Source organism: Syngnathus scovelli, chromosome 7 (genome assembly GCF_024217435.2).
Source record: "Syngnathus scovelli strain Florida chromosome 7, RoL_Ssco_1.2, whole genome shotgun sequence".
Classification (NCBI taxonomy): Eukaryota; Metazoa; Chordata; class Actinopteri; order Syngnathiformes; family Syngnathidae; genus Syngnathus; species Syngnathus scovelli.
Window position 1 is genome coordinate 15,417,542 of NC_090853.1, and position 12,579 is coordinate 15,430,120.

The 12,579-nt window shown below is 39.5% G+C and overlaps 1 protein-coding gene across 7 annotated transcripts in view; it reads left to right on the top strand.

Moving 5' to 3' along the window:
• LOC125972246 (WD repeat and SOCS box-containing protein 1) overlaps positions 1–12,579 on the top strand; it is a 162,316-nt gene that overhangs the window by 115,676 nt on the left and 34,061 nt on the right. For 4 of the 7 annotated variants that reach the window (XM_068651239.1, XM_068651241.1, XM_068651240.1 and 1 more), the window contains one exon: positions 2,895–2,964. In XM_068651239.1, the coding sequence (XP_068507340.1) occupies positions 2,895–2,964 (70 nt within the window). Of the gene's footprint in view, positions 1–2,894; positions 2,965–5,603; positions 5,774–11,084; positions 11,480–12,579 lie in introns of those variants that run through there. The other 3 variants (XM_068651242.1, XM_049725850.2, XM_049725852.1) reach the window with 3 other exon arrangements.

Here is a 12,579-nt window from a genome sequence, read left to right on the forward strand (position 1 = left end):
CATCCCCTAATCTTAACCCCCAAGACAGCAAAAAAATTAGAAAGATTGTCAAGGGGCTGCAGATGGGGGATCCCCCTTTGAGGATTACTAGGCTAGTTATTTTAAAGTAAACATTATGTAAGCTAGATAAAAAAAAACAACTGAAAATAGAAAAGAAAATATATAAAATATAAAAATTAAAAATATATTTAAAAAAATAAAAAGCTTAGTTTGAGGTTCACAAACTGAAAGTTACAGTAAGTTACGGAACATATGCATCTCTGTCTCTCTAAGATAGTGACAATTAAAAAAACCTTTTTATTGATTATATCTGTTATTTATTTCTTTTTACATTTCTGATATAATTCATTTGTTCTATTGCTATGTGTATCTGCAGTATTTATTAAGGAAATATCGTTGTTTTATTTGGCTGTGGAACGAGTTTAACGAATTACAAGGTATTTTTATGGGAATATTTTATCCAACATACGACTATTTCAACATACAAAGTAGGTCCCGGAACAAATTAAATTTGTATGTTGAGGTTTGACTGTACTCCACTGTGTGGCTTGCCGGTACAGGCCTGAAAGATGATAGAATAATGGCGTGGCCCCCTTCTTCACCTGATCTAAATTCTATTGAGAACTTGTCTACAAACTGCAGTCCCTGCTCACTACAGAAGCTCACCAGCCACCATTTAAGCGAAAGTCATCTGCTAAACCTCTCATCATTACCCCTCCTAGGCAAGGAGCCAGAGACAATTACCGTATTTTCCGGACTATAAGTCGCTCCGGAGTATAAGTCGCACCAGCCATAAAATGCCCCAAATAGTGAAAAAAAACATATATAAGTCGCTCCGGAGTATAAGTCGCATTTTGGGGGGCAATTTATTCGACAAAATCCCACACCAAAAACAGTCATGAACAAGCAACAACAGGCTAAACGATAGCAACAACAGGCTAAACAATAGGTATGCTAACGTGACAAACACAAACAAAGAGCTGAGAACGGGCCTGATGTAACATATAGAGTGATTAAGGACAACTATTACATGAATAACATGTTTATAAAACCATCGGTGTCACTCCAATTCATTAAATCCATCGATCATTCGATACGATAGCAACAGGCTAAACGATAGGTATGCTAACGTGACAAACACAAATGAGGAGCTGAGAACGGGCCTGACGTAACATATAGAGTGATTTAGGACAACCATTACATAAATATTAATAAATAACATATTTATAAAACCATCGGTGTCACTCCAATTCATTAAATCCATCGATCGTTCTTTGTCAATAATGGCTGCACGTGGCTGAGGGCGCTTGCACTTCAAAATATTCCACAGGCTCATATAACGATAGATAAACTATATTTCAAATAACTATAATATAAGCAATAATATTATCAAACCATCCGTGCACTTTAAATCCATTAAATCCATCGATCAAATTCCTCGTCCTTTGTCAACATCGCCGCGCGTGCGCCCTGACGTCAGCCTCGTCTTTATTCCACAGATCTTAGTATATAACTATATTGTAGCGTTAACAAAGTACAAGGATAGACGTGGGTTTGGTAAACGGCTCTTTATTCCACAAAACAAACTTCCAAGCGTGTGGCGGCGTGTACTTCCAGACACGAGAGCTCCATGGCAGAGGACCGGGCGTGCGTAATGGCCATGTCCGAGCCCCATGCACCGTTCGCGGACAGCCACTCGGCCGAGCGCCGGCCCCCGACTCAGTACAGTAGGACCGGGCGTGCGTAAAAGCCATAATAGTTTTTCAAACCTTCTATGTCACTCCAAATCCTTAATTCCTTCAAACTCTTTGTCCTCCGTGTCACTTAGAAATGATCACCGCGAATGATGCCGGTATGACGTGGGTCGCGCCGCGCGGTGCCACTGACGTCACTTGAAATAGTAATCCATTGGTACATCACGGTTCTCCAAACTTTCTTTCTGCTGCTCGATTACTGTTTTCAGCCGCATATTTTACAACTTGAAGTTTGTAACTTGCAAAATATGACTTTCTTTTTGGTGCCATTTTTCTTAAGCCCACCCAGTTGATGAGTCACGGCCAACGGTGAAATTTAAAGCGCCCTCATCCAGTTTCGTCTGAAAATATAATTTTTTTCAGATGTAGTTTTTTGTTTTGTTTATTTGGTTGTTTTATCAAAGACAAAGTCTGCTTTGTTGTCGATTTTTTTTTTTTTTTCCATATACCAAGACACACAAAGAGATTGAAATTACGTTCCTACTATCCCTCGGTGAGATAGTACACATATGCATACAAGCAACACAAAAAAAACCAAGAAGGCATAGACAATGAATAAATAAGAGTGTTGAATAAATGATAAATAAACAAATAATAATAAATAATAATAATAATAAATATAAGAGGAGCAAACAGACAGTGGACTTGGATATGGTGCTTTAAAGTGTTAATTGCTTTATTTGATGTTTTCTCTATTTTTTATGTTTTAAATATGTTCAAGATAAAGATATAAAAGCATGTTAAGTGATCAACTATACTAAAAATAACATGGGAAGTGGTCAACTATACTTTTAAGTGATGTCTTAATGATCAAGTAAAAATTTGTGGAAAAAAAAACATATATAAGTCGCTCCTGAGTATAAGTCGCCCCCCCCACCCGAACTATGAAAAAAAACGCGACTTATAGTCCGGAAATTACGGTACCTGATGCTGACTCATCTTTCTGGCGAGATCATAAATCCTAGCTATGTTTTTCTTTGTGATCTCTAATAGCCTCATCCTGGTGTTATTGGAGCCAATATGTATCACATTACATCAGGGTGGGAAGCTGGTCAATGAAAAGGGAATGTTTCTACAAGCTCTATCATACTGACAACTAATGACATTTAAGTTAGACACTGTGTATTTATCTGTCCATAGAGGAAGAATGTCAATCAAGAAGAGCAACCACTCAGGAAGAAAACGGGCAACGCAGTGAGACAGAGTCATGGTAAGCTTCTCCCCACTCATCCAACCTGTCCTGCAAATGAGCTTGTTGCATCACATTGACTGTATAAAGCCTAAACCTAGCATGTTTCATGACTACACTCAAGCCTCTATCCCACTGAGTGACGAACAAGTTCAAGTGTTTACAAAGGCAATAAATGTTGCATTCTCATCAAAGTTCGTCAGGGTTTCTTCATTGTTGCAAATGTTGTCAAAACGTTCGCCAGACATTTGCCAACAGTTTTTGTGATTTTTTTTCTTGTAGCTATACTACAAGCCGTTCGGGTTTGATTCCACCTCCGTCCCTCCCTGCGTGGAGTTTGCATGTTCTCCCCGTGCCCACGTGGGTTTTCTCCGGGCACTCCGGTTTCCTCCCACATCCCCAAAACGTCCCGAGTAGGCCGATTGAACACTCCAAATTGTCCCTAGGTGTGAGTGCGAGTGCGAATGGTTGTTCGTCTCTGTGTGCCCTGCCACACCAGAGAATCATAAACTCTATTTTAGTGGCAGAGAAGACCGCCATGAACATGGAGTAGGGTTCCTTGTTAACAAAGAGGTCACAGGGGCAGTAATTGCATGCCAACCCATCAACAGCCGGATCATAACCATACGATTGAAATCACTGCCTTTCAACCTCACCATAATACAAGCGTATGCACCAACAACAGACCACCCAGATGAAGAAGTCAAAGACTTTTACCATCAACTACAAAAAGTAATTGACGAAACACCAAAAAAAGACATATTAGTCATGCAGGGTGACTGGAATGGAAAGATAGGAAAGGATGCCTTCAACGACTGGAAAAGTACATGTGGACCCTACTGTAATGACATCTCAAATGACAGAGGGCTGTGGCTTCTTGAATTTGCCAGCTTGAATGAACTTAAAATCATGAACACTCTGGGGCCACACAAGAAATGAAGAAGAATGACCTGGCTCAGCCCAGGAGGACTTTACCAAAGCCAAATTGACTATATCATGATCCAACAACGCTTCAAATCTAGTGTAAACATCGCAAGGACAAGAACATTCCCAGGAGCAGATATTGGAAGTGACCACAGCCTCGTAATGATGACCTTTTCCCTACGTCTGAAAAAGATCCAGAAAGCTGGGGGCACCAGACTAAAATTCAACCTAGAAAAGCTGAAAGATCCTACCATTTTGGAATCCTTCAAGGCCAAAATCGGAGGAAAATTTGCACCACTACTCGCATTGAATGAAGATGTAGATGTAGAATCTTTAACACACTCCTTTACCTCAGCCATCACTGAAACAGCTAGTGACATTATCGGAAAACACCGCCCGAAGAAGAAACCATGGATAACTGACGAAATATTGGAGCTATGTGATAAACGCAGAGAGCTGAGATGGAAAAAGAACACAACAGAGGACCTGACACAATACAGAAAGACCAACCTACGAGTTAAAAAAGAAATAAACCAAGCGAGAGAAGTGTGGATTGGAGATCAGTGCAAAGATATTGAAGACAGCCTACTCAAAAACAACAGTAAAAAGGCCTTCCAGACAATCAAAGACCTCACCTCCACAAAGCGATCAAGGACCACAATAATACAAGACTCCAAAGGGAATTGCTTAACCGAAGAAGCACAAGTGAGAAAGAGATGGACAGAATACTGCTCCGAACTATACACACATAAAATAAAAGGCAACCCAAAAGTCCTTACTGCCCCTGCAGCAACAAACAATCACAAGGACCCTATACTGCGAGAAGAAATAGTTTCAGGAGTACAGTCACTAAAACCAGGAAAATCACCAGGCGTGGATAACATCACAGCGGAACTGATCAAGGCGGGGGGTGACCCGATCATAGATGCACTTTTACTTATCTGCAACAAAATCTGGACAACAGGCGAGTGGATGAAGGATCTAAACCCGAAATACTTCCCAGGATTGCCCAAACTACAAATGCAATGACCAAGCTGAAGACCATCTGGAACAACAAAAATATCTCTACCAGCTCGAAGATCAGACTAATGCGCTCCCTAGTAATCTCAATCTTTCTATATGCTTGTGAATCCGGGACCCTAACAGCAGACACTGAAAAGCGAATCAAGGCAAGCGGGATAGAAAAGGGATGGATGGATGGATTTAACAAAGAGACCATCAGAGCATAAGCACTATGCATTGATGTCTATTCCGGCAGCTGGCGGCCACCTGCCTGCATGGTGTTAGTTTCAATGTAAAACTTATTTACTTTAATTTCCATGGTACCTCACCTCAATCAATTTCTTTAACTGATTATTGTTTTGGTCCAATTTTAAATCCACCCGCTTGTGTCCTATTTGCTTGTTAGTGCAAAGCTAACAGTTGGGGTCACTCAGGCGGCGCTCAACAAGTGATTTAATTCCCTTTGTGGACAGCATTACTGCATGAAATTCCCCCTCTTTGCTACATTAGTAGGAAGCAGGATTTTGCCTCAACTGCCATTTTCCTCACAAGTTGACAGATGACGAACACTGCTGTTGCCTTATAAACAAAATGTCACACATCTCATCTGAGTCTGCAAATTATAAATTCATAATCAATATGCCACGCCCAATTGAACGCTAATTGACTCATTCATTCACAGTATTTGTATTGGAGTGGCATCGGGCAAGATTTAAATGATGTTCATATTTCAGATCCTCCCATGCTCCACCATGTATCGTTACCATGGTGACAGTGGAACGGTCCATTGGTGTAGGTATTGAAGCTCTTCCTATAACCCACTACACACAGCCCCACCCTGATACCAGGCAAGACCTCCAACCCTTCTTTCTAAGGAAAAGGCCTGGACTCACAAAACAGATTGGTACTAACTGTCATTAAATATTTTTTTTTCTGTATAATGATAATTTGATGCTATACTATGTTAATTGCAATATGAAAAGTATTAGTCTCTATCCTTATTTTTTTAACCCTGTCCTCAAAACCTCTCCTTAGGGGTTTACTAACTATAGCAAGAGATTGTTTCTACCTTTGTTACTTTTCTCTTTACAGTAGCATATTCTGTTTGTGATTAGGCATCCTCAGGATGGGCATTTCAAATCCAAGACATGAAAAATGCCCCTTTATATACACAACTGTATCATGAGTATTTACCATGTTGGATTTTCTCCTCCAACAACTGGGGGTTACAGAAATATATATTTTATGCATCCAGATATTGTGGTCATTAAAGCTGTAACTGCCCAAAAGTCCACAGTGAACCACTGCAACAAGTTCATCAATCTAACATAAGGACCAAGGACACATATGGTGCTTATGATTTTCCATTATTTTTAATTCATACTGCAAAAAAAGTCTGAGCAAGAATCATATAAAATACTTAAGTTTTTTTTTTTTTTTAAGGGGTGGTGTTTGTTTTTGTCTCGTGACATATGGTCACCCTTGTATACTTCTGTTATCTTTTTTTTTGACAATGACATTGTGACCTCTGTTAATAGATAGCTACATATGAGTGTTCTGGTTGACATTTTTAGTCTGTTTACTGAACACTACAACTCACAGGCACTCTCGAAGCAAAATATAAATGTATCTTTTATTGTTGTTGGGGTTGTTTTTTTTAACCCAGTCTGCTAAATTAACCTAAATAATCATCTTCATTCAGTGCTCCTTAAATACATACTATTTTAGTCATGAGCAAATTGACTGAGTGGATGATTATGTTGAGAGCCCTTTCAATGTAGCTTGGGAAAATGTATTGTTAAAATATTTACTAGCACGCAAACCCATAGTGACAGGACACTTCTTATGACACAGCCTAAAAAAAAAAAATGTCTGACTTGTATGGTGTGCCCAACTTGATAAGCACCCAGCCCAACAGTCGTGGCTCCACCTCAAGGGTGGTACAGTAATCCCTCGTTTATCGCGGATAATTGGTTCCAAGACCACACGCGATAGTTGAAAATCCGTGATGTAAAGAAACTATATTGTTACAATATCCACACAAGACTTTTATGAACCTTTATTGTAGTTTTAAACACTTTATTGTACTTTTAAATGCTTTTTGTATTTTTCAATATAAACAGACTTATCAGAACTTATTTTGCGGTAACTCTACTGCATCTGCGTGCTTTAAACAAGTTTTTTCACAATTGTAGCACTTGTCAGGTCTTCATGGACAGCCACATAAAAAAACTAAGCTAAACAGTGCAGCGCCTTCTTTACTTGTATGTTACATTGCCTCAGTTCATTTTAATTTACCAACTTAAGACGTACATACAAGGAGCATCAAAAGGCTTAGTGGTGATGCTGTCACTGTTTTTTGCAGCCTGAAGGAAGCAACCTTAATTTTGCCTCTCTTCTACGCTTTCCTACCCTCTTCTCGACGCTTACCGTAATTTCCGGACTATAAGTCGCGGTTTTTTTCATAGTTTGGGTGGGGGGGCGACTTATACTCAGGAGCGACTTATATATGTTTTTTTTCACAAATTTTTACTTGATCATTAAGACATCACTTACAAGTATAGTTGACCACTTCCCATGTTATTTTTAGTATAGTTGCTCACTTCACATGCTTTTATATCTTTATCTTGAACATATTCAAAACATAAAAAATAGAGAAAACATCAAATAAAGCAATTAACACTTTAAAGCACCATATCCAAGTCCACTGTCTGCTGTATGTACACTTGCTCCATTTTTGCTACTCTTATATTTATTATTATTTATTATTATTTGTTTATTTATCATTTATTCAACATTCTTATTTATTCATTGTTTGTGCCTTCTTGTTTTTTTTTGTGTTGCTTGTATGCATATGTGTACTATCTCACCGAGGGATAGTGGAAACGTAATTTCAATCTCTTTGTGTGTCTTAGTATATAAAAAAATAATCGACGATAAAGCAGACTTTGACTTTGATAAAACAACCCAAAAAAATTATATTTTCAGACAAAACTGGATGAGGGCGCTCTAAATTTCACCGTTGGCCGTGACTCATCATCTGGGTGGGCTTAAAAAAAATGGCACCAAAAAGAAACTCATATTTTGCAGGTTACAAACTTCAAGTTGTAATATATGCAGCTGAAAACAGTAATCGAGCAGCAGAAAGAAAGTTTGGAGAACCGTGATGTACCAATGGATTACTATTTCAAGTGACGTCAGTAGCGCGGCGCGGCGGTTGTTTACATACAAACGTGCCCACATAAGGACTACCGGCATCATTAGCGGTGATCATTTCTAAGTGACACGGAGGACAAAGAGTTTGAAGGAATTAAGGATTCGGAGTGACATAGAAGGTTTGAAAAACTATTATGGCTTTTACGCACGCCCGGTCCTACGCTACTGAGTCGGGGGCCGGCGCTCGGCCGAGTGGCTGTCCGCGAACGGTGCGCGGGGCTCGGACATGGCCATTACGCACGCCCGGTCTGTCTGGAAGTCCACGCCGCCACACGCTTGGAAGTTTGTTTTGTTTAATAAAGAGCTGTTTACCAAACCCACGTCTATCCTTGTACTTTGTTAACGCTACAATATAGTTATATAGTAGATCTGTGGAATAAAGACGAGGCTGACGTCAGGGCGCACGCGCGGCGATGTTGACAAAGGACGAGGAATTTGATCGATGGATTTAATGGAATTAAAGTGCACGGATGGTTTGATAATATTATTGGCTTGTATTATAGTTATTTGAAATATAGTTTATCTATCATTATATGAGCCTGTGGAATATTTTGAAGTGCAAGCGCCCTCAGCCGTGCGCACCCATTGTTGACAAAGAACGATCGATGGATTTAATGAATTGGAGTGACACCGATGGTTTTATAAACATGTTATTCATGTAATAGTGGTCCTTAATCACTCTATAATTTACGTCAGGCCCGTTCTCAGCTCTTTGTTTGTGTTTGTCACGTTAGCATACCTATCGTTTAGCCTGTTGTTGCTATTTAATGAATTGGAGTGACACCGATGGTTTTATAAACATGTTATTCATGTAATAGTTGTCCTTAATCACTCTATATGTTACGTCAGGCCCGTTCTCAGCTCTTTGTTTGAGTTTGTCACGTTAGCATACCTATCGTTTAGCCTGTTGTTGCTATTTAATGAATTGGAGTGACACCGATGGTTTTATAAACATGTTATTCATGTAATAGTTGTCCTTAATCACTCTATATGTTACGTCAGGCCCGTTCTCAGCTCTTTGTTTGTGTTTCCCACGTTAGCATACCTATCGTTTAGCCTATTGTTGCTATCGTTTAGCCTGTTGTTGCTCGTTCAGGACTGTTTTTGGTGTGGGATTTTGTCGAATAAATTGCCCCCAAAATGCGACTTATACTCCGGAGCGACTTGTATATGTTTTTTTTTCACTTTTTGGGGCATTTTATGGCTGGTGCGACTTATACTCCGGAGCGACTTATAGTCCGGAAAATACGGTAATACACCGAGTTGCCCGAAGATTGGTCGAGCGACGACACGCCACTTGTGTCTGGAACTTCAAGGTAAATGCTTCACCGGAAACACTGAACACATGCGTACAAGAGCTTTTTCATCTTCACTTCCGACAGCTTGGGCGAGTGGGCGTGTCAAGCAGTGTTAGTTTTTATTGATTGCTTTGACCCGTTTGAAGAAACTGGGAACCTCTCAGTCTTCATCATCACCATCTCAGCAGAGAAGATGGCTCATGCAAATATGTAACCCATTGTCATTGGATTGACAGTTTTCCCACCCTTTTGCAAAACAGTTAACGCAGATGTCATTCAAGAAGTCCAAACTCCATTGTTTTAGCCGTGCTTCCAAAACAGAAACCATATGCTCCGAGCTCGTAGAAACTCCCTGATCAGTATGCAATCATTAAAAGCACCTGTCTGACACTTCTTCACAAAATATTTCAATTTGCTATCAGTCTTCAGGCCTGTGTTGTTTTTTGCAAGCATGGATCGAGGAGGTCTAAGGCAGATGAGGGGTAGAGCGAGAGTAAGAGGTAGAGAAGTCAGAGGAAGAGTGTGTGTGCGAGGTGAAGGTCTAGCTGGAAGGGCTCAGAAAAGACACACGAATGTCATTTGTGGCTATCTCTTGTACTCTTATAGTATAGGCCTACTATAGATTTTTGTTCTTTATTGTAAAATGTTTTTTTTTTTACTTTCCTAATTTCTCACACAATAATGTATTTTTTCCACGTATTCTCTGTGTGAATATTTCATTGGTCAGCCACAGTCGGAAAAAAAAGCCTATCTGATTATTGATGCATTTTTTGCAAGAGGGCACATTTGACTGCATGTAAGCTATGTATAGACTGCAATGTAAGCTATGTACGTATAGGCTGCGATGACAAGCAATGGTGCACTGATTCACACAAGTGCTGTATTTTGTTGCCCATTGGGTAATGATTATTTATTATTTATTGGAGGTGCTCACTTGTGTCAAAGTTGAGTTTGCTTTTGTTTCATATTTTAAATATTTTGGCAGTTAGAGCCTTTTGCGAACAAAATGTGTCATTTTGACCACTGTGGCATGTGTTTAGCCCTCTGCGTTAACTGTTTTGAAAATGTGGATTTGAGTTGACGGCTGCATCAAAACAATACAAATTGTAACCAGACACCTAATTTATTTGTGTAACTATGTTTAACGGCTTCCAGTTCGTTGTATTTTTTCTCCTTGCATTATTTTTACTTTTCAAATAGTTACCAATACTTTTACAGTTCAGTATAAAGCTAGCTACTTCAACTTCTTTAAAATCATGTTTAAATCTCATTATCTATACTTGAGTAGTCAATGTGAATACTTTTGATACATCTGCTCATGACCCCAATGATAAAATTTGTATTAATGCTATACGCTCTTTGTAGGTCCTGATGTGTCCAGAGAAAAGAAAATATTATCATAGTACAATGGTGCCAACGTTGAAATTTTGTCTTTTTCTACATCTTCCTGTTGTCAATCCCTAGGGGAAAAATCAATCCTAGAACCTACAAAGTAATAAATAAATGTATATTCTCACACTATAACAATGAACTAAATGCATCAAAACTCCTTTTCACCGTGGCAAGGGAATAATTACGATTATTAAACAGGCTAAAATAATTAGATACAACAAAACCGATAATAACAAAAACACCAAAAGAGGACGTTAATAGTATTTCTATGGAAACTCTGCTTGACGTAGATGAAATGCTGAAGCACCGCCTACTGTTAAAGTATCGCCCCTCCCGGCCTCCCCGGATGAAAATAGCTTGATACATACGTTTAGAAGCTAGTATAATTCGCATTGTGATTGGAACGGCAACGGTTTGTTGGACGTATATTTGCCAGTTTTATTATCACATTTAAAAGAGTAAGTAAAGTGTTGAAGTAATCAAGGGTTTTACGACGACTACGTTTTCTACCCAGCAGTGCGCTTTTGAGGCGGAGGGATTTACTGACGCTAGCAGAAGCCGAAGGTGGAAGAAAAGCTATCTTCATCCGCAGCCGTCGAATTTCCACTTTAATCTTGGTTTTACCGTCGGAGCTCGGCTTTTCTTGGTCTCTGCCCTCAGTTAGATGGCAAGCTTCCCAGACTCTATAAACGAAAATGATATAGGTAAGTACAATTGATAACGTGTACCGCTTTTCTTCTCTGTGGGCTTGGGCGGTGATCGACGAATATCTTTTAAGACCTTCCCTGCGACTCATTTGTTGTCAAAAATCGTAACAATTTACAATGCATGACTCGATACGTTGGGATTGCTTTTAAAATGGTATGTAGATTGCAGGGTTGAATTATTGGCCTTGGTTTATGAATTTTGATCTGCCTTGATCTGCCTTGCAGAGTGCGTTACGTCCTAATTTATGTCAATAATGTGTCCCACAATTTGTAATTGTTTCATTTACTTGTCATCAAGTCAATGGTGTGATTTCTCCTTTCCCTTTTAAGTCATCATGAAACAATTTTAAAAATATATCCAAGTACACGGTCAGACTTTGCATTGGTTCCTCTCCCTCCCCCACACTAGTGTCGAAAGTCATTAGCTCGCCTCATGCTGTACGTGCTTGTTCATCGCAGACGTTCCACAGTTGAGTCAGAAAACAAGCACGTCACTCAAACTAACGCCTACTGTAACTATCAACAGCGGTGGTTAGTTTGGCAGTTGAAAACTATAATATTACTAATAACAAGTTCACCTTTTAGGATAGAGCACAAATAATAATACTTAAAGGCAGTGTTGGGACTCGCACCAAATTTCATAAATGCTCTCACAACTTATCGCTGCTGTTTGACAATAAAGGGCGAGTGGGGCTGCTCGTCGTGTGGCGTGTGTTTTCATCGAATGAGCGACTGTCATTGCGCTTTTGTCGCATTTTGATGACGCCAGCGCCGTACGATTGTTGGTGGCCTTTTCTTCCCGCCTTGTTTACAGTGTGTGTTTGCAGTGTGTTTAGCGGGGTTTTATTTTAAGTCTAAGAAGAGTAAACCTGGCATTCTTGAACGAAAGTAAACTGCCATTCAAACCATTCATTGGCCCCAAAATGAACGTTCGCAGAGCAAACGTGAAACGTTCAGGTTCACGTTTATCCAAAATATGAACGAGTTCATTAACTTTCGTTCATTGAACGCATTCAGGTACAATGCTGCTTGTTAAATATGGCCTGGAGCTCCACTCTCCACAGGCGGGAAAATAACATGTGAAGTGATCAACTATA